The 22,343-nt window shown below is 33.8% G+C and overlaps 1 protein-coding gene across 1 annotated transcript; it reads right to left on the bottom strand.

Moving 5' to 3' along the window:
• Nucleotides 1-275: 275 nt before the first annotated feature.
• Nucleotides 276-22,343, bottom strand: LOC105333842 (serine/threonine-protein kinase TBK1). Its single transcript, XM_066080909.1, has 19 exons — nt 22,184-22,343; nt 17,749-17,877; nt 15,983-16,123; nt 14,890-15,019; nt 13,723-13,813; nt 13,016-13,109; nt 12,389-12,546; nt 11,670-11,780; nt 8,223-8,402; nt 7,592-7,800; nt 7,081-7,231; nt 5,917-6,130; nt 5,446-5,573; nt 5,088-5,204; nt 3,099-3,197; nt 2,151-2,247; nt 1,640-1,761; nt 1,341-1,412; nt 276-1,108 (listed from the first exon to the last, which is right to left on the bottom strand). Exons 2-19 carry the CDS (start codon nt 17,857-17,859, stop codon nt 1,075-1,077), a joined length of 2,259 nt encoding a protein of 752 aa, XP_065936981.1. The 5' UTR covers nt 17,860-17,877; nt 22,184-22,343; the 3' UTR covers nt 276-1,074.

A 22,343-nucleotide genomic window follows, 5' to 3' on the forward strand; every position in this document is an offset into this window, starting at 1 on the left:
GCTTATAGGCAAGTCCCGTGATTTGATATAAGTGCAATTTTTACAGCTATGAGATGATAAGGATAATATAACTTCCTTAAAACAAAATTTCCTTTTAACCGAATTTGTTTAAAAGTGAGTTTCAATGTAGAATTTTATTACCTACCTTAAACAACATTAAACTACACAACACATGGTTGTCTGTTTACTTGTCTATTTTACGTTTTATGTGACAATGGTGACATCTATAAGGTGCGTCATCACAACTTGTCAAACAAACACAAAACAACAGCCACTTCTGATAACAACGGTTTATTCACTGTGGTCAACAGGAGTATCTAGAGATGTAGAATTCCAGAACTCCCGTAACTATGGCAACTAAATTATTTCTATGGAAGACACTGGCGCTATTGCCAGATATACACATTATGGTGTACATGTAATATTTCAACGATCATTAACCAATAAGTTATAACATTCATAAATAAAGATCACAGTTCATCCACACAACCTTCACAAAAATTAAAAAATTTAAAAAAAGAAATAGTTCTCCGGTGGTTAAAAATCTAACCTAACAGACATCTAATTCTGTACAATAATCACGTCAGATACGTTTAAGATTTTTTCAAACGTAATCAATATATTTTATTTCGAGCATAATGGAATTTATGTATTCTTAATATACCATGCACGGGTTTTACACAGTACACAGTGGTAACAACCAGTGACCATCAGTACACGGGGTCAGAGCTGGCACCATTGTTGTACAACAACGACCTTGACCCCTGTACATTACGGGTAACCGTACATTTTTATTACCAACTGACTTATAAGGGCCATTCATTCACTAAAAGAACACCACAACAACAGCTCTACCATTCAGACACCTTACACTTGACACGAGCCCTCCTGATATTAAGGGGTGTCTGTTGAGGAGAGAGGCAGTGGTACACATGAACTATGGACAGATGTCTCTCCATTACCCAATGGAATGCTTTTTATTTAGCGGCCACCATTTTACCGAGGACTTGGTAACTTGAGGTAGGAGGTTGGTTATTCTGACTTCTTATTGTCAGTGTTGAATACTATCGTCTGTCAAATGCCATTTTCTAGTATCTGCTTCTCGGTGCTGAAAAACAGAAATTAAAGCATAAAATGAACACAATCGTTGTATATCTTACGCATCCCTTTTTTGATTAACTTAACCTAAAACATAAATATTTTCCATGATCGAGATTTTATCTACATTTCCTTCCTAGATACGGTACTTTGATATTCCGGTAATACATTTCCTTCCCGATACTGTACTACGGAAGTACATGTACATGTATTTTGATTACCTGTTTGGGAGAGCTACATACCTGTGGAGGATTTTAAAATTAGCATCCACGCTCTGCTTGAGTTCTATCACGTCCACCTCTACAGCATTTAATCTAAAAATAAACAAATATTTCTGGAATTAAAATCTTAAACGACCCATGAGATTTTGAAGAAACATTCCACCTTAAAGGCCCTTGACATCCCGTGATTATAGAAGTTTGGGCGTGTATGTGTCACTTATCCCAAAGGAGTGGAGGACCCTTAACTGTAAGAAACCTGAACGCCCTTCACCCCCCAGTAATACTCCCCCCCCCCCAGTAGTACTTCCCCCGGGGCTTACTTGTTGTTGAGGGTGTTGAGGAGGTTGGTGGGGCGTCTGTTGTTACTGGACTGGTTGATCTGTGACGTCACGTTAGGTTCACAAACAACCTCGTGCATACTGCCGATCATCACTTTAGAAAACTGAAAAAAAAAACTGTGCCATAAAATAAAAAATTGACATATTGAGATGACTGTGGATATAGCGTACAATACATTTATATTTAGAATTCAAAAGTAAATTAAATCCCAATTTATATTGGCATTCAAAAGCAAATGCTGTAACACAATTAATTCATAAGTTATACAAGTACTGGCTCAAACTCTCATTAAAAATCTTGCAGTAGACCATGTTTATTGCTTTGTATCAGAAAGTCGGACCAATATTTCATTTGATTAATTGGAATCTGCACATGATATTCATTAACTTTGTGAGAATATATGTCTGAGGAAATACATGTAGTTCCCCCCCCCCCCTTAAAATATATGTATCCATATTAAGCCATCAATTAATACAACGGGATAATACTAACCTCGTCCAGTTTGGTGACAAACTCGGTCTGTCTTTTCTCCAGGTGTCCGAGTTTAAGATTCACTTTATCACACCTGTTCCTTGTGTCCACGGCTTGACTAAAAATTCAAAAACAACTGAACCAAGGCCATTCACTGCAGCATAACAACTATAAAATGATGTTGCGTCGTTTGATTTTTGAAGAGAAAATCAGACTTTGATTTTTTAATAAAACATGCAAAATTAATCTTAAAATAGAAATAGAATTTTATTCTAACGGGTAAATACAAATATATGTCATCTTTTTTTATAAAACTTTTTCATTCCTATGATTTTATGTATTACTCTCATTTAACCCCTATAAGTTTGTTCTGTATTACGTAGTCATCATCTTAAGGTCCCAGTATTATCAAACAGTCCATTGCTTTTAAGTTTCTCTATATGTTTTTTTGAACTGCAGTTTAAGAGTTTTTTCCCTTTCACGTTCACCACAATTGAATTCAAGAATCAATCTCATAAACCTAATACGCACTTCTTTATGAACAATTAAAAGTTTAACTTAATTATTAATTTCTTTAGGAATATTGGACCAGGCTTATAAAGAAGTAATAAAATATTGTTCTCTGTGTTCACTATTAGACATGTAGTAGAAGTGAGTCGAAATAATCTTTGTTTCTTTGTAATCTTAATGAAAAATATAACTCTTCAAGACATCAAAGTGTTAAAAATGTCACACGGAAGAACAAGCTATAAAATGTTGACAGATTTAGTCCTTTTTCCTATAAACAGTCACGTAAAACAGTATTAATTTTTAATTTTATTCATTACAAATTAAATAAACCAGTTCTTTAATTTAGGCTAACTATTTCTAGTTCACATTGACACACCATTTCCTTGTAAACTATAATGTTATCAGTGTACGCTGATTAGTCGTACAAGTTAATTAACGTCCCTATCAGACTGTACTCACTTGTACCACGTGTAATAGGCGTTGTACTGCTTTTCCGTGAAGCGGTTACAGCTCTCCAGAATCGACAGCGACTTGGAGCAAAGCGTCTGCAGCCGATTCCTAAAATAGAACACAGATCACTAAAATACAACACAGATTCCTAAAATACAACACATATTCCTAAGATACAACACATATTCCTAAAATACAACACATATTCCTAAAATGCAACACATATTTCTAAAATACAACACAAATCTAATTAAAAGGCTATGGTCACGATTTTGGTCAAATTCTATTTTTCTGTTTTCAATATTTACAATGCTTTAGGAATGCATTTCAAATGATTAAATGAAATTTGAGTCAGTCGTTACGTTATAAGCAAGATACAGAGCTTAAAATTCTTTGTCGCGTAAACAAGGCTCGTGTCCTGTTTTTGTTTACATAGGTTCAATATAACAGTAAAAATCTTTTTCAAGCTGATTTGACTGCATGTATGTTCTTATTAATTCTGAGCATGAATAAAGAGTTCCTACATGTAACGTTTAACACATTCATTTTAGGTTGTGTAAAACTGGAATTTAAAATTTTCGCTTTAACATTCAAGGTGTAAACAAAAGCGTTGTTTACATTGCAAAGAATTGTAAGCTCTGTAACTCGTTTATAACTCAACGAATAACACTCAAATTTTAGTTGACTATTTAAAATGCCTTACTGAAACATTGTAAACATTAAAATCGGAAAAATAATTTTTGACCAAAATCGTGATTATGCCCCTTACAGACGCCAGATGTAGAATAAAGCTAGGTTATACACTGTATTGATAATGAGCAAAACAATTTGAATTTTCTGGTGGTTCTCATTTCTTATAAAAGTTCCTATGGATCTTTACTTCTAACGCCTTTTTCCTTGGATAAAATAAAATATTCTACAGTTTGTAAAATGCAATAAATCCTTTCCACCATGTGACTTTTTCTTAATGTCTCTGTTATAAATTTGGAACTTATTTTTCCTCCTTGTGGATTTGTTACTTTTGATGTTTCCATAATTACATAAACATGTAGTATTTGAATTGAGACAATTAATGCTGATATCTTGATGGAAATAGGACACTTACGTTTTCTTCAAGTATCTATAATTAGAGTTCTTACTACATGGATATTTTGATTCATTGCTTTCTTTTTCACCATAAGGCACTCCTTGCATGTCCTTACTATGAGTGGGATACTTTCTTATATCCTGATATAAATGGGATATTCTACACATATTCTACACTATCTATAAATATTATTAACATTTTTTAATGGATTAATTATTTTCTTCCATGTAAATATATCACTCTGGGTTACGTACCTTTTCACTATTTGTAGGGTTACTTAATTTGTTCATGATATAAATATTTCCATTGCATGTAACTTCATTGTTTTTTGGGATACTTACTTTTCCACCCTGAATATATTACTTTTCAAAATGTCCATCCATTATCATTTTTGGGATATTTACTTTTCCATCCTGGAAATATTTCTTTAACATATGGAAAACTTTTTTTTCTAACAAGTGGACATTTTTATTACTATTTCCATTATCATAAAATGTTTCCAGGTATTTACTATTTCACAATGTGGATATTTTTTTGCATGTCTTTTATTCATAGAATTCTTACTTTTCTGTTATTTGGACATTTCCAATGTTATGTCCATTGTAAGCATGAGATACTTTAATTTCTACACCTGCAAATTCGATGACCTGTCTTTGTTATGCCTGTGGTACTTACTTTTCCACCATGTGGATCTATCCATTACATTACTTTATAATGTATGGGGATCTTACTTTTCCACCATGCATGCACTGTGGATATTTCCATTACATGTCTTGTTTTTAAAATGTTCTGGGTATTCACTTTTCCACCGTTTGAATATTTCCAATACTTGTCTCCATTATGTTTGTAGTACTTTTCCACCATGTGGATATTTCCATTACATGTCTTTATCATATGTTTGTGGTACTTACTTTTCCACCATGTGGATGTTTTCCTCCAGCTTGCCGAGGACTACCCTGTGTCGGTCCTCCTTAAAAGCTGCCATGATTCCCTTCATACTGTCCAACATCATGGCGATTTTCTCCCCACTACAGGAAGCATGATATTGAAAGACTAGTTTAAGGGGAACAACTTGTTAGTTAATAGAACTTGTCTCTAATCCTTTTTTAAAGTTATATTAATCATCAAGAAATAATTTTATTAACCAAAATCTAGTTAAATAAAATATACCCAACGTATATTCAGAAGAAGTTTCAGCAACATTATTTGGGTTTTTTGTTTGAAATTATGATTTTTTATAAACTAAAATATTAAAATGTAATACAGTACCATCTAAATGTGTCAGAATGACACGCCATGTTTTCGTCGTTCCAGTACTTCTCTAGCCGTCTGTTCTGAAGCTCATCTCTCTTGATCTGATTCAGTAAGTCCTCTGCACTTTTCATGATGTTGTCCACCTATTAAACAGTAAAAAACAAAAAATTGTTTCCTTTTAATCAGATGATGTCTTATTCACATCAAAACATATATGCAAGTAGAGGATTAACTGGAAAATCTGGGGGATATTTAATTCATATATTCATTACAAGAGTTAAAGCATGTGAAAGATCATATATGAATTAAAATTTATTAGTGATACTCAGTGAAAAATTTCAATTGATATGAAAGCTAAATTATTTTTTTAAAGAATTACAGGATAAACTGTCCTACTGATAAGAAGAAGCTTTGGAGAATGAGGGTTGTTGATATTTTTATACCAATTTTTTTTTACATTTCAACTACTTATTTAAAACCTCTGACCTGCTTCTCTAGGTCTCTGATAAATTTCTGGTTCCCTTCTAGGAGGACCTCGCGTTCCTTGGCCCCGGCGCCCTGATCCACCCCCCTGACCAGGGCTATGTTCTGGGCGGCTGAGTGACCGTAGTTCTTGGTCCACAGAGAACAGACCTGGTTGTGCTGTTTCTGGTGTTTAAGGCAATCCACCAGGTGTACTATCTCGTGGTGAAGCTCATGCCTTACAACAATAACACATCTCATTACATGTTATTTCAGTTTACTGTTTTACAGTTTAACACTAATTAGAACATAACCCACTTTTTTTTATCTAATCAGCAGTAGCTAAATATTGTGATGTTTTAAATTGTTAAGAATTTCTCAAAAGTTCACAGCGACGTCACATTTTGATCGACAGCTACGAAAGTCGTAAACAAAAGAGATCTGAAAACAAAAGATATCTGATTGGGGCTGAACTTTTGATCAGCCAATGAAAAAGCTTCGCTCCCCCCTCCCCCTTCTTAATTGCGTAAATTTTACTTAATATGATCTAACTATTATGTATTATATTGGATACAGTCAACATCTTAAAACATGTAAGAGATAGTGAATATTAGTAAGGTATCAAATATGTTAACATATTTTCAGTCATTTTTCTAATTTTTAATGGGCACTTATAATAAATGGAACATTTTTTTTTCTTTAGAAATTAATAAATAAATATAGAACTAGATTAATGTTCCAGAAAATAATTTGAATATATTTGACACATTTTGTCTGAGAGTTTTGTAAAACTTTGTGTAATAATGTTATAAAACAGGAGCAAAGGTTTGAATGACATAGAAAGGGTAAAAACTTGCAATTCTAATTGTTAAAGAACTATGATTTTTTTATAACTTTAAATCAATCAAAACACCAACAGCAATCTATGCATCATTATTTTGTTCCAAATCTGTTTCTTTAAAATTTGCAACAGTGACTATTTCTGTGAAAGTTATTCATATACCTATTTAATCTTACTAATTAAAATCAGACTTGTAATTCTGCTCCTCTACGTAGAGGAGCGGAATTACAAGTTTAATTTTAATTAGATTGTATACCTATTATGTGTATTTTTGTTTTTTGGGGTACCAGCATATACAATGTTCATTTTCTTTTCTACAGTTTATACATGTACATGTATCTACTCACACATATCCCCTCACACTTTTCTGCAGCAGCTGTAGCTTCCTGTGGTACTGTTTGACCAGCCTGAGGTGGAAGGCCATCACTGTACAGCACAGCTTGGTCAGCTGGTAGTCATTGCTCACGTGGACTGAGCTACCGAACCGCGGAAACTCCGCTACAAACCACGGGGGGAAAACAGTCAAACCATGGGGGAAAAACAGTCAAAGTAAACAGACGACAGTGATATAAGTTTTGAATCAGTTTTCTGGTCTTTATTCTATTTTTATCATAAGTTTACATTAATTTTCATAAAAGGTACACTGTTAAAATTTTGGTACTTAGATGACACTTTTTTGATAAATAGAACACCAAATATGTCTACAAAAATACTCTATAAACAGCATTTTCTATCATGAATACAGATTTGCCTTTAATTTATATTGTAAGATTCTCCATATGATAATGTCTAATACTTTTTTAAGTGATATATGATTTGTTCAGATAGAACCGAAAAATGTTTGTAAGAGAAACTTACGATAGACACAATTCGGGAAATATCGATGATCTGGGTACGACTTCAGGAACACGAAGATTGGATTACCCTCAGTGATGCATGCTGGGTAATCTGAGACTGGGGCGAGGGGATCGACCGTGTGTTCTAACAGCTCCCCGTCCACCACCAGAATTTGATTGACAGCTGCCACTTCACACTGCTCAGCGATCACTTCCTGTAGACGCGACAGTCTGGAGTAAAGGGGATACAAGTATAATATATAAAAGAGGTCAACATCAATTAATTATTTAGCAGTTATAGTCCCTTATTTCCTGGAGTATGTAAATTGTAAAAAAGGTCAACTAAATGAATTATTAAACAGTGTAAATTGTACTAAAAATATAATTGCATAGTTTACTGTAATACAGTGTAAGCTAAGTGCCATCTTTCCCTTAAAATTGATTGTAATGAACAATTCTTCTAAATTACTGTAGCTTCATTAGTATTAGTGGATATTAATTTTTATGAATTGATAAAGCTGCACATCGTTTAACGAGTAATGATGACACCACCTGATCAAGGAATAATTACAGTGACTTATCCAAGCTAGAGTCCTTCAACCGATCACATAGGCATGGAAATTACTTAAGGACATAGATATTTAATGCTTTACTTTGTGTCTTTGTCGACGTAAATTTTCATATTTGACCAGGTCACAGGACAAAATGCATTCAGGACTTTCTTGGATATGATGTTGGCAACTTCCTGGAAGAATCGGTCAAAGGTCGTCCTCTTTCTCTCGTTGCTCTCCAGCAATGAGGCCAGCACTGGGACCAGGAACTTCTTCAGACCCCTGTAACACATGAAGATGATACTAGAAAACATTTTCTGGGACCTTTCTGTGAACGTTTTACATTATTAATAAGTAAACAAGAATAGAATTCCTGGGTCCCCCGCCGGTCAAGCAGTAAACTAGTATCGAGTCTATCGACCAAGGCTGATTTAGGAACTTGACCAAGGTATTAGTGGTATAAACATTTGGTATAAATTTAATGAAAATCCGTCAATATTTGTAGGCATGAGAGCGCTTAGGCCAAAAAAAATTAATGATTTGTTTCTCAGGCACCGCCGCATCAGTAAAATTATCGCCGCATCAAACTTTTTTATCGTTATTTTTCCGGATTTTTCATATCTTATCATTATCGGTTTTCTCTATTATGGAATCAATGTAAACAAACGCTGAGAATAAATGCTTGTCTCTGTCAGTGAAAACGTTATTTTATCTGACACATCTACCCAGTGACAAACCTAGGAGGCTACTTGGGCTAAATACAAGTTTATGAAAATATAAGTACTCGCTTTGTGGTCGGTAACTTCGCCAGAATTTCCTCAGAAAGTGAGGTTGAAGTTGCCCTGTATTCTGGTTTCACGATCGTGAAAGTTAACCCCTAATGCAATAAAATGATAATTATCTAATTCAAAAGACATTTTCATAGCCTAAATTAACCCCTATTGTGATTAATAACTAGCGACTGTCTTATCTTTAGAGGTTATAAATAAGGTTGATGCAACCACTTAGGCCCCTACTGTGCACTGAAAATTACAACCGATGTTTATAACTTTAGGTACTGATCTTATAATTAGTTGGTAACTTGTAATTAGTTAATAACTTTGCCAAGTTAATGCTAAAATAATCATAAAACCGTTTGTCTACAGTTATCTTTAAAGTTAAACAGATCCAACTATATGACGGTTGTAATTGGGTCAAAGGGTTGGACTAATACCTCCAAAATACACTGAAACACATAGACTGGTTTTATTTGTCATTTATCCAACACAATTACGAAACATTTCATCTACAAAATGTATGAATACACCTAATAAATTAAATTTAAAAAATTGGATAAGATTTTAATTTTTTTAGGAGTTATTTTTTATATTTAATTGACTTGCTTCTAATCCAATTTAAATTAAGGTTGAATATCTGTATACAAATATTATCTTTAGCATTATGCCATTGTCAAGAATGGAAGTCCTCCTAATTTCTCAAACTTCTCCCTATCTTTCTGTGAGGGAAAATTTCAGAAGTGAAGTCTCCATAAACTAAATCTGCCTAGATTGGTCCCTGTTAACACTACCACTGAAATTTCTGTTATCTTCAGAAATTGAATGTGATATTGCCTAGTAGCAGGAATAAAGGACAATTATATTGTTTGAAAATTTTTTGATGACTTATTTACTTTTCCTTTTTTCTGTCCTCAAGGCAATGAAGATTAATAAGAATGCTTTGTTTGATAAATTTTTATATGGCAAATTCAGCTAGTGAAATGCCATAAGAAGTCCCCTATTTCAGTTCAGACTTGTGTTATTACTGTGGAGGGGAAAGATGGGCTGCAAAATGAAGCAGGGGCACACACCATTTGTCATTGTTTGTTCATCTGCAAAAACTTAACCTTTGAAAAGGAAACAGAGACAGTTTAAACTAAAGAGAACAAATTAAAAGAAATATTTAAACTTAGCCAATGTATCAGCTTGATGAATAAATAATAAAATATGGGTTACCGTCACTGTAAATTTTGTCCTTTTAAAAAAAAAAAAAAAAAAAAACCTGCCTGCCTCATCAAAATTTCAAAATTTTGGCCCGAGAAACTAATGATTAATTTTTTTTGGCCTTACAAGGTCAATTTTTGGATAAAACGGAGTCATTATTGTGGTCAAAGTCCCATAACTCCAATAAAAAGTATCGACCAATGCTGATTTTCGAACTTGCCCAACGTATTAGTGGTATAAACATTTGGTAAAAATTTAATGAAAATCCGTCAAAATTTGTAGGCATGAGAGCGCTTACAAGGTCAATTTTTGGATAAAACGGAGTCATTATTGTGGTCAAATTCCCATAACGCCAACAAAAAGTATCGACTAATGCTGATTTTTTAACTTGACCAAGGTAATAGTGGTATAAACATTTGGTAGAAATTTAATGAAAATCTGTCAATATTTGTAGGCATGAGAGCGCTTACAAAAAAGTGTGACGGACGGACGCACGGACCCACGGACACACGAACACACGGACGGACGCCCGGCATTTCTATGTCCTGCTCCGCGCTGCGGCGGGGGACAGAAATGATTTTTCATCAAGTTGTTTTAATTCAAATTAGCGTATTTCTAAAATTCAATTTGCCTAATCTTATACATATATAGATGGCATTTAGCAATGTACTTAATTTAGTGGAAGCAACTTTCTGTAATAAACGCTTAAAAGAATACACATCCAAATGTAATACGTTAATTTCCAGTACACAGAAAATAATACTTAATACTCTGGAATAATGATCTCTCATCCTGTCTCTCTATTCTACCTACATAGACATTCATACATGTAAAATGGCAAGCACACTGAAGTAAATTATTTCTAAATTTTAAATGTGTTCTTTCTTTCAAACCATTTAGCAACAATATCAATATTTGTCGAATCGTGTGTATGGTGTACAAGTAGAATTGAATATCACAAGAGAGATTACAAGGATTTCTTTAACCGCAAAACATTTATATTGTGTCTAAGCAGACTAATTATCTGATAATGTCAGAAGTATCTAACTGCAGAAGGACGTTAGTAACTCCAGTGCAATGTAAATGATTTACTGTATCAGCACGGAGCAAAAAACAATGAAGGCAGAAACACCCTATTCACAGCCCTACTTTTGGTGAGCCTCGCTGGCCTCTCTTTGGTCACTAATTCTTATTGATATTATAATATCATATGACTGATACATTCCTAGCTCTCTTATTGGCCGATATCCAACATGGATAGAAAATATAAAACATTATATTCAACTGCAACGTGACCTAAGAGGTCAATAAAACATTCAATTTCTCTGCAACGGACTAAAAAAAGATTGTCCATTGAAATATCGCCATTTCTGTATTTTTATCAATATGATAATTTAGCTACCCTCGAAGTATAATATATGCCTCGCCTTTGGCTCAGTAAATATTGTACTTCTCGGGGAGCTAAATCATTGTATTGACTTTAAAAACAGCAATAATTGTATCCTATAGCCCTGTTTTTAGTCCCATACACAATACATACTAGCCTCACTATGGTAAGTCCGTAACTTACGCTGACAGCAGGCAGGTGGGGGGTAGGTCCTTCCTCCACTCCACTGGTCCATCCTCATACTTCTGTATCCCCGATATAACCCCGCTCTCCTTGGTCCTGGTGATTTCATACCTGCAGAACGATATTGATGAGGAAATAAGTTGTGATGAAATTTAAAATGTGCCTGGCAATGAAATGACCCTGGGAAAGTATCAAGCATATTTTATGGTCTATATCAGCATTGTAAAGAATTTCACATAATCAGTGTCATAGGATGAATGTACTGATTAGGCCAAAATAGAATTATTGTTTGTTTGGAATAGCCCCGTCTAATAAAAAATACCCTCCCCGCTGATAAAATTATTGTTTGGAATTGCCCCGTCTAATAAAAAAAACCCTACCCCCCCCCCCCCCCCCCCCCCCGCTGATAAAATTTCAAAAGAAAAATATAAAAACTTTCTTTTTAATGTGGAGATTTTTAATTTTTACCAATTTTTAATTGCAGGGTGGTTAAACTTCAAGTTGGAAAATTTAAAAAAAAAATTCCCTCCCTCCCTCCTGGGTCTAAAGACCTCCAGGCTGCAATTCCAAACAAACATTTTTTCAAGGATGCATGGCCAAAAGTAAAAACATTCATTTAATGCAAAAACAAGCAGACGAGTTTGACACACAAACCAACTGGAAAAACTCAAGAGCTCACTTTGTAAATGAAAGAATATTGAATAGACATTATAACTAACATTTTCTGTCTATTTCTTCGACCTCCATAGGCCTTGAAGGGCAGTTGACCGGTTGCTGCATGATATATGGTGACCCCTAGGCTCCAGAGGTCAACAGTGGCATCAAAAGGGCCGGTATTACCATCCTTTATTACAGCCCGACCGTAGATGTTTGGGTGCTGTAATCAAAAACAGAACATTTTAAACATGAAAATATCTTGTCAACAGCATTAGATAACAATGACCTAGCACAAACTCCAATATTATATTGCATCAATTAAACTTGATACAAAGATTTTATAGTAAAGTACACTACTCTAACACATTTAAAACTAAATTCCTTACTCAAGTCTACGAAAACAAATAATTTCTTAAGTGGTTTTATGATTTTTTAAGGGCCAATTTTCGTGGATTTCATTGTTGAGCGGATTCACAAAATCCAACGTCCAATAAAGTATGAAACGACAACACTTTGTATTGGTAGAGCCAATGTCCTCATTGTCAAATTTTATGTACCTTATAAACAAGTGCATTTGACAAATCCAAGAAAACTGACCACAAATATTGATTAAACTACAATATACATGTAACTGGTTGAATAATACATGTAGCATTAAATGTGAGATACTCTCAAAATCTTTCCTTTACCAGATATTCTTCTGTTCCGTACAGTGACATAAACTGTTCATCCTCACTCTCCAACTGCTTGGCCGCCCCAAAGTCTGTCAATTTGTACACAGACCTAGAAATAACACACAGCCCTGATTAATGGCTACCAAACATAGTGTCAAAGTCTGTCAGTTTGTTCATCGACATAATAAAACAGAGATTACATTTCTGCCTGCTTACCCTCCCCCCCCCCTCCTCCCCAATCTTGATGAAAATAAACAGTGCACTGCAGTCTGGCCACATTCTGTGATTCTGGTAACCAGTCTAAGGTGCCCCCCCCCCCCCCATTGGATAAACCTTTTTCTTAAACTTCCTCTGTATATAGGGTTATTTAGCCATGTGTTATTCTCGCCCTTTACACTTGCAAACTGTTTTCCCCCGTCTTGAATTTGCCCAAAAAAGAAAGGTTTAAAGATAAATAACTTGAGACATCGGAAATCGGTTAGCCCTAGATTTACCTGCTGACAATGACGGTGAAAGGGGGCAATAAAATGGGGTAAATATTTTCCAGTGTCTGTTCTGTATGAATGTTAATGTATCAACATGAGAATATTGAAATGTGTTTTATTTTTATCACATTTCACAAGCTTTCCAATTAGTGAGTGACAAGGAAATATTTGTTGTAATTGATGTTGCATCCACCCACACACACAAGTACATATGCGCACTAATCTTTGTACACTTACCGACCCTCCTCGTCCTTGAACAACAGAATGTTCCCTGGCTTGATGTCCCTGTGTACGATGTCTTTGTCCCTGAGGTACTGAATCCCTGCCGCTGAAGAAATAAGTCATTTCTATACTAAATACTAACTTAATTATCATAATTCAACTACTATAATAGCTTTTGTAGAAATTTAAAGCATTTACAAGTTTTAATCTAATTAATTATCTTTAAACAAAGTATAATTCAGGACTTGTTTTTATTCTGTCAGTATATAGTCCATGAAATCATCTAAAGAAACCTGGTACCACTCACCATTACCTACTTATGTGGACGGGGGTGTAAGAATCATTGAAGAAATAACTGATATCTGACTTTGTAACCTACATATCTACTATAATATTTGAGTGCCCTTCATTTAAATGTTGTCATCATGTGAAGCATGTATCATGTATCAAACTATAGTAATATCAAAAATAAGATGTCAGCTATGGAAAATTGATATAAATCTATCACATTGAGATCTTTGACATCTCATCATGTGTAGACATTTGATATAACATATTGAGATCTTTGACATCTCATCATCTGTAGACATTTGATTTATCATATTGAGATTTTTGACATCTCATCATCAAGTGTAGACATTTGATATAACATATTGAGATCTTTGACATCTCATCATCTGTAGATAGTTTGTTTACCATATTGAGATTTTTGACATTTCATCATCAAGTGTACAAATTTGATATATCATATTGAGATCTTTGACATCTCATCATCTGTAGACATTTGATTTATCATATTGAGATTTTTGACATCTCATCATCAAGTGTAGAAATTTGATATATCATATTGAGATCTTTGACATCTCATCATGTGTAGACATTTGATTTATCATATTGAGATTTTTATCATCTCATCATCAAGTGTACACCTTTGATATATCATATTGAGATCTTTGACATCTCATCATCTGTAGACATTTGATATATCATTTTGAGATCTTTGACATCTCATCATATGTAGACATTTGAAATATCATTTTGAGATCTCTGACATCTCATCATATGTAGACATTTGATATATCATATTGAGATCTTTGACATATAATCATCATGTGTAGACTTTGAAATATCATTTTGAGATCTCTGACAACACATCATATCTAGAATACTGTTTGATCATACTGAGATCTTTGAGCACGATGACGAATTCCTCCTCCTCCAGCCCGAGCGAGTTTTCGGGGTCGTCCAGTAGGGTGTACAGACTGCCGTGCTGAGACAGCTCCATAACTATCACCTTGTGGTTGTTCACATCCTGAAAAATTAACATTCACATACATAAATGTATAATAAACAATATACCTCAAACGTCAACCAATTTATCTCGTTAAATGTAAAGTAACTCCTAAAAACTTCATAGTAAAAGAAGCAAAACTCAAAGTGAATCTCCACTTTACAGAAGTTACAAATTAAACTGTACATCTGAATCATATTCTCTACAGTAGAAATTGTTGCATATTCTCTATACACTCACTTCTACCTCTATACCTAACAGCTGTACCACATTCTCTAAACACTCATCTCTACCTCTATACCTAACAGCTGTACCACATTCTCTAAACACTCATCTCTACCTCTATACCTAACAGCTGTACCACATTCTCTAAACACTCATCTCTACCTCTATACCTAACAGCTGTACCACATTCTCTAAACACTCATCTCTACCTCTATACCTAACAGCTGTACCACATTTTCTCTACACTCACCTCCTTCTCAATACCCAATATCTGTACCACATTCTCTATATACTCATTTCTTCCTCTATACCCAATACCTGTACCACATTCTCTATAGACTCGCCTCATGTTCTATACCAAGAAGCTGTATCAAATCACTATACACTCATTTCTTCCTCTATACCTAATAGCTGTCCCACATTCTCTCACCTTTCCCTATATACTGTGTACCGGTACCACATTCTCAATACACTCAACTCATTCTCTATACTCAGAAGCTGTGACAAATTCTCTATTCACTCGCCTCTTCCTCAATATTTAACAGCTAGACCACATTCTCTATACACTCACGTCTTCCTCTATACCTAATACCTGCATCATATTTTCTGTACACTCAACATTTCCAATATACTGTATAGTGTATCTCATTCTCTATACACTCACCTCTTCCTCATAATTTATCAGCTTTACCACATTCTCTATACACTCATACACTTTCTCTATATCTAACAGCTGTACCACATTCTCTCTACACTCACCTCTTCCTCTATACCCAGTAGCTGTACCACATTCTCCTGCTTGAGTTGCATCATGACCTGGAATTCCCTGACCTGCACCTCAGGACTCCTCTGCATGGCCGCTGAGGAGAACACCTTAACGGCAACCTCCTCCCCATTTCTCTACAAAGCACCAGGTCAGTATATACATGTAATCACTATATATCAAAGGTTAAAATGATAAACTTTACTGATGAGCTTCATTTACCATTAATATTTCATAAAAATTTGTGAACAATAATTTTGTGTGGATTTCACTGCTAAACTGCCATGAAATCAAACTTATATGTCCTCAAGTAAGATATGTGGATCCAAATGTTTATGATAAAACCATTGCACACCACTTTATGTATCCTTCAAAGTTTACCTGTTACTTTTACTTCGTACATTTAGATTAATACCCACAATAATAAAAGACTGCAACACTAAAACCACAGTAAACAATCAAATGTTTAATATCAAGTATCCTCTATAATAATAACCTTAAAGCAATATGAGCTTTATTTCTTAGAATTTTTTTTTGCTGCAAAAACCTGCTAGCATGCTAAGTCTGCATGTAAATTAAACTCTTAAGATAAAAAAGGTTTAAAAGAATCTTTAATTTTCCTAAGAAGAAAGATTTCTATTCTAAGGAATACCGGTATATAGCAGATCAATTTTTGTAGAGGACGTCAATAATTAAATTTTGCTTCATTTAAGGCTTCTTCACCGCTTTTCAAATAAAAATATGGCTAACAGAACTTTAAAAACCATGATATTTTTGTCCTTTAAGTAGAATTTAACATTTTTCGTAAAAAAAATTCAGCATGAAAATTGCAGCTCTTAATGCTTTAATGAAAACTTTCAATGCCTGATGGTGTAAATTTTAATTTATCCACTTCATTTTCACCATAAAGAACGAGCTATATTTATCCTAGAAATCTGACTGAATATAAGAGGAAACTCATGCAATTAGATTTTAATCTCTATTTTGGTTTAATATAATGTTAATATTTAAATACTGGGCATACTTGAATTTAGTACATCAAATACCAGTAACAAATGATTTTATATCATTTTTTGAATGGCAGGTCACTTGAACTACTCCTCAATATCGGAGCTCTTTAGCACGGAGAGTAAAGAGGGTCCTTAAGGAAACCGTGTTATCTCTGTATTCAGATAATTAAACAATATTTTATCATGAAACACATAAATTGATGGGACAGCAGGCATTGTATATTAATGTTTTCTCCATAGTTTACGGTCAGTTGTACATGCACAGGTAATTTAGTAACAGCAATAGAATTCATTTACATACACTTACAGGGTTGTCTCTAAGACCCGGGAGGCGGGGAATTCCCCCGCCTAAAGTGGCGTAATTACCCGGCTATTTTTTCATTTCTTACACAATCTAGCTATAAGCTAGACCTCCAGACCCCCTTCTACTTTTTTATTTCTCCCTTCTACATCATTTTAAGAGACAACCCTGCACATATATGTATATTATATAACAATTACAGTAACTACACTGAATATACAGATTAAGATATAGTTATGATAAATGAGCTAGTTATATATTGTATATGACTGACAATAGTAATACATCTATAAATGTGAAACATATTCAGAACACAGAGGTAAAAGTTGGTTCTGTGGTTTGACAATATAAAATAAACTGAGATAATGAAACCCTTCAAATCTCAATGTTTATATTATAAATTCAAGAACCAGGTTAGATATTGGTGCATAACAAACCAGTATTCACTCACCTTGTCTCTTCCTTTGTACACCTTGCTTGTGGCCCCTTGTCCCAGAACCTTGGTGACATCCCACAGATAATTCTGTGACTGGCGTAGGGGAAGAAAGTCATCACCCGACATCTCAAAGTCAATTAACTGCTACAAATGGATATCATAATCTAGTGTTAACTTCACAAGTATTTACAAAACAAATGACTAGCACATCTTTTCACTTTTATCTTAAAATTGTAAATAAGAGGTTTTTAACTGGCCTGACAAGCACCTGAGCATTAGGCACTTAGTGCTTAGTACTTTGAAGAAGAAATATAATCATGTAGACAAGTTTACTATAATTATATATACCGAGTACTATGTCTCATCATTTTCTGCATCATTTTCTCTTGACATATTTGATCCTTACATATTAAATATTTTGAACATATTTGCAAGTTTTTAACAATAACATCTGTTTTAATTTTTAATTTTAACAAAATAAATGACAAAAATGGGGGGGGGGGAGTTACAGAGACGAAATCTTCTATCTTGAGATTCTTTCATTCTTGTTGGTTTCCTTTAGGTTTGACGAAGAGGTATAATAACAAAGCAAGCTCTACCAGCAAGGCATGTATAAAGAGGAAATTTGAATCAAACTTCACATTGATTCTATGGTCGTTTGGCGTCAGTTCATCGGACCAACAGTTCCTTGTTTTTATTGTACCAGTAGTTCCCTGTTAATATGGTTTCCAATTTCACACTCTCATGAGACCGAGATAAAATAACAACTATTTAAATACATTGTGTGTACTGATGACATTTACAGATATAAAACACCCAACCTTTAACATTGGTACACTTTCAATCAAATTACAGTAACTGTTACTTATTAGGTTTGTTACTGACTGTTTACAGAAATTTATGGGGTCGCCTAAGTTTGATATGTAAACAAACAAAACATAATTTACAACAATTAAATTCATAGCTTAATTCTCTAATTTTATACCTTCCTCGACAGTCGTCTGTGCAAACCTGGATGCCATTGTAGGATCGTAATATTACGTCACGAGAAAAGGGGGCTCACTCTAAATATTTTGGGGCTTAATAATTAAAGGTATGGTTGAACGTTTGTGTAAAAAATCAGCTAAATAAAATTATGTCCAACAAGTTGCCGTAAAAATTTTTAAGCTCACTGTTTAAAGAAATTTATAAGGCAATCACATGACACGATTCATCCAGTGATGTCGAGACATTCTAGTCCGAGGCAAAACAATACCGAGTGACGTCACAATGGTTTGCACAATGATCCGTCAGGATTTTTTGGCATCAGTAAATTTTGACTCACAATGCAATTCCAAGCATTACATATGGTGTTCAAATGTAAAAAGTTAAACTTTTGAGAACCAGAAATGTATAGTTTCAATAATGTCATGCTTTTTAGGTAAAAAAAAACAATACTAACTATATTACTCCTAGTTTTTATGATCAGGCCAAGGGAGTTTTAAAAGAGCCAGACAAGACTTAACCGACATGCACTCTGACATCAAAATCACTTTAAATAAGAGGAAATAACTCTACTGGCTTGTGACCAGTTCTCGCCGAGTACCATTTCTTGCCAGTACATTGTGACATCATTTTATCAACACATAAAATTATATACGAAAAATGACGTCACAATGTACTGGCGAGAAATGGTATTCGGTGAGAACTGGTCGCACGACAGTAACTGTAATGACTGTAAATTGAAAAACCAAAATCTGCCAGAATAACAGAAACTCTCTCGAAATCTTGCAAAAGCTAACAAACGGGGGCATTACTTCAGAGATCGGAAACAATTTAAACCTGCACTCATATGAATGAATGCTCACATTTATTTTATTAACTACATTATGGTAAATTTTGCATAATTTGATTATTCGTGACCCTTGATTTTCAGGAACCACTATGAAAGTGAATAGATGTTACAATCACTTTAAAAAGAGAAAAACAAATCTCAATTGTTCTACTGATAAATCGATAAATAAAATCTTACATACCGACTGTGGCGTTAGAATAATGAATTTACTGGAAAGAGGGTGTATTGTTTTAAATTTTGTATTAAAACTCATTTACTTTAATAATTTTTCTAATTAATCCATCATTACTTATTATTTAATCACTGATATGCTGTGCACACCCAACAGTTGCACTGTAAAACAATATTTACAAATACCATAATTAAAAATACATGTAAATAATAACCTGCTATAAAAATGCAAAAAAGAAACAATTGCAACATATTTGATAAAAAATACAGTTTGATATAGAGATGAAAATAATCGGCAATCCATTTGACGTTTGACAGTGTCTGTTGTTTATCTGTGGGTAACTAGAATTACCGGAATACCCGCGATTTACCGAAATGCCCGGTGAAAACACCGAAATACCCTTCAAAAACACCAAAATGCTTCATTTGAGCACAAATATTTAACATCATAGTTTGAATCTAAGTGTTTAAATGTATTTCCCAAATTTTCAGTTTGATAATGTAAGTATTTTGACATAAATAGCGATTTTTAACGTGTAGACATTGGGTCAAGAACGATAACTCTTGCATGAATTGCTTTCACTCGAATAGAGGTGTGACATTTTATTCCCCAGAATAAAATAACTAAGAATTAAAAATACAGTTCATCAGCTTTTATTTTCTAATATCATATAATAATTTGACATGATAATACTATAAATATTCCTTTTTCTAGAAGAATTGCTCCTTTCTATTGTGAGTAGATAATTGGTCACGGCAATAGCCTGTTAACTAATGAGATGAAAACATTTATGTCCAGTTTAAATGAATTATTCAAAATAAATTTAATTATGGTTATTTACAAGAAATAAATTAATAAAAATATTTAGTTACATTTGGTTTTTATCAACACGTTAAAAACTAAATGTAATGAAAGAGTTATCTTTCTTGGAAGTGCAATTTAATCAATAACCACGAAAATCGGCTGATTTATTCAAAAAATTAACTTTAAATACAATAACTATCTATATAAAATACTAGACGTTCACTCTTTATGGCGTAATAATGGGCATTTTGGTGTTTTTGAAGGGTATTTCGGTGTTTTCACCGGGTATTTCGGTAAATCGCGGGTATTTCGGTAATTCTATGTAGGGTGATTTCACCATGCATCGGACACCTTTGGATTTTTCCCTTTGTTCACGCATTAAATATCGTCCAAATATAAATAAAACTTGTTTTAAAAGGTACAGGTTTTCCCCTTGCTTAATTATTGGAGAAAAAATTGTGAAATTGTTAAAAATGTAGAAAATAAAGCAAATTAATGAAGTGTTGAACTATTTCACCATGGATCGGACAATATTTACCAAGCATCGGACAGCTATAGCAGTGCAGTAGAGATTAAAAATAACAACATTTTCTGGTTTTAATGCAAAAATACAAAGGTTCGGAAATATTAATTTATTCAATTGCTATTCATATTTCTTTTAATGTAAATCCTCAAATACACATATAGGAATTAAGACTAGTGCTTCTGTTTAAAGGAATATTTATCATAAGGGGTTCTTTATCGTGCCAGCTCCTACAGGAACTTTGGACTAAAAATGGTGTGTTCGTAAAACTCGATTTTTAAGTGGTTTGAGGAAAATGTTTGTATCAATTATTTTTTAAATTTTTATTTTACTTCACATTTAAAGTATATCACAAGGAATGGGCACATAATCTCCATATTATTAGAAGAAAACATGCAGTGAAAACTGTCCGATGCATGGTTAATTTGTGTCCGATCCATGGTGAAATGAACATATGGTGCAATAATGACCTTGACATTAATTGTTCAAATTTCTTGGACTTATTTTAATCAAATTTTGTTTCAAAACTTACTTCTTTCTAATTATTTTACGCAGAGAGTGCATTTTCACTAATTTACAATCAAACGCACAACATTCAAATCATGCTTTAGTGTAAAATCTTCGTAACTAAATGTTCAATAATGGCGTATTTGATGTCATTTTACGATGTCTATATTGCTATTTCTTTGACAATGTGACTGTCAAATTCTTAATAATGATAAAGTTCATTTGTTCTAATTCAGGAATATACGAAACAACACATGAGCGCATGCACATTTATTTGTATATTTATAAACAAAGTTGTCCGATCCAAGGTATGTGTCCGATGCATGGTTAAATCACCCTACCGTTTATCTGTTTATTCTGTCTGTCACTTTCCCGCTAGATTTCGCTTTCAAATTGATGAGGGCCACAAGGAAGATAAAAAATGAAATCATTTGATTAAACGGCGAATTCTTTCCTAAAAAAAGTGAACTTCAGATCATTTTAGAGTGGTTGGAAGGAAATGTTTCCGATCGATTATTAGTTTAGCATACACCGGAAATAATGGCCTATCATGCCCTATGTCTTTTCGTTTGGTGAAGAAATGCACGACCACTACAAATGATCTACTTACCTTTATGCATTCATAGCATTGTCATATTAACTCATCGCGGTGGCATCGCATCAAAACCCCATCAATCAAATGTTTGGAAGGCTACAATCTTCATGTGTTATTGGGCAATGTTGACAAATGTTTACGTTTGGGAAATCCCAACTCACTACAGGAAATAATC

This window comes from Magallana gigas, chromosome 4 (genome assembly GCF_963853765.1).
Source record: "Magallana gigas chromosome 4, xbMagGiga1.1, whole genome shotgun sequence".
Taxonomy (NCBI): domain Eukaryota; kingdom Metazoa; phylum Mollusca; class Bivalvia; order Ostreida; family Ostreidae; genus Magallana; species Magallana gigas.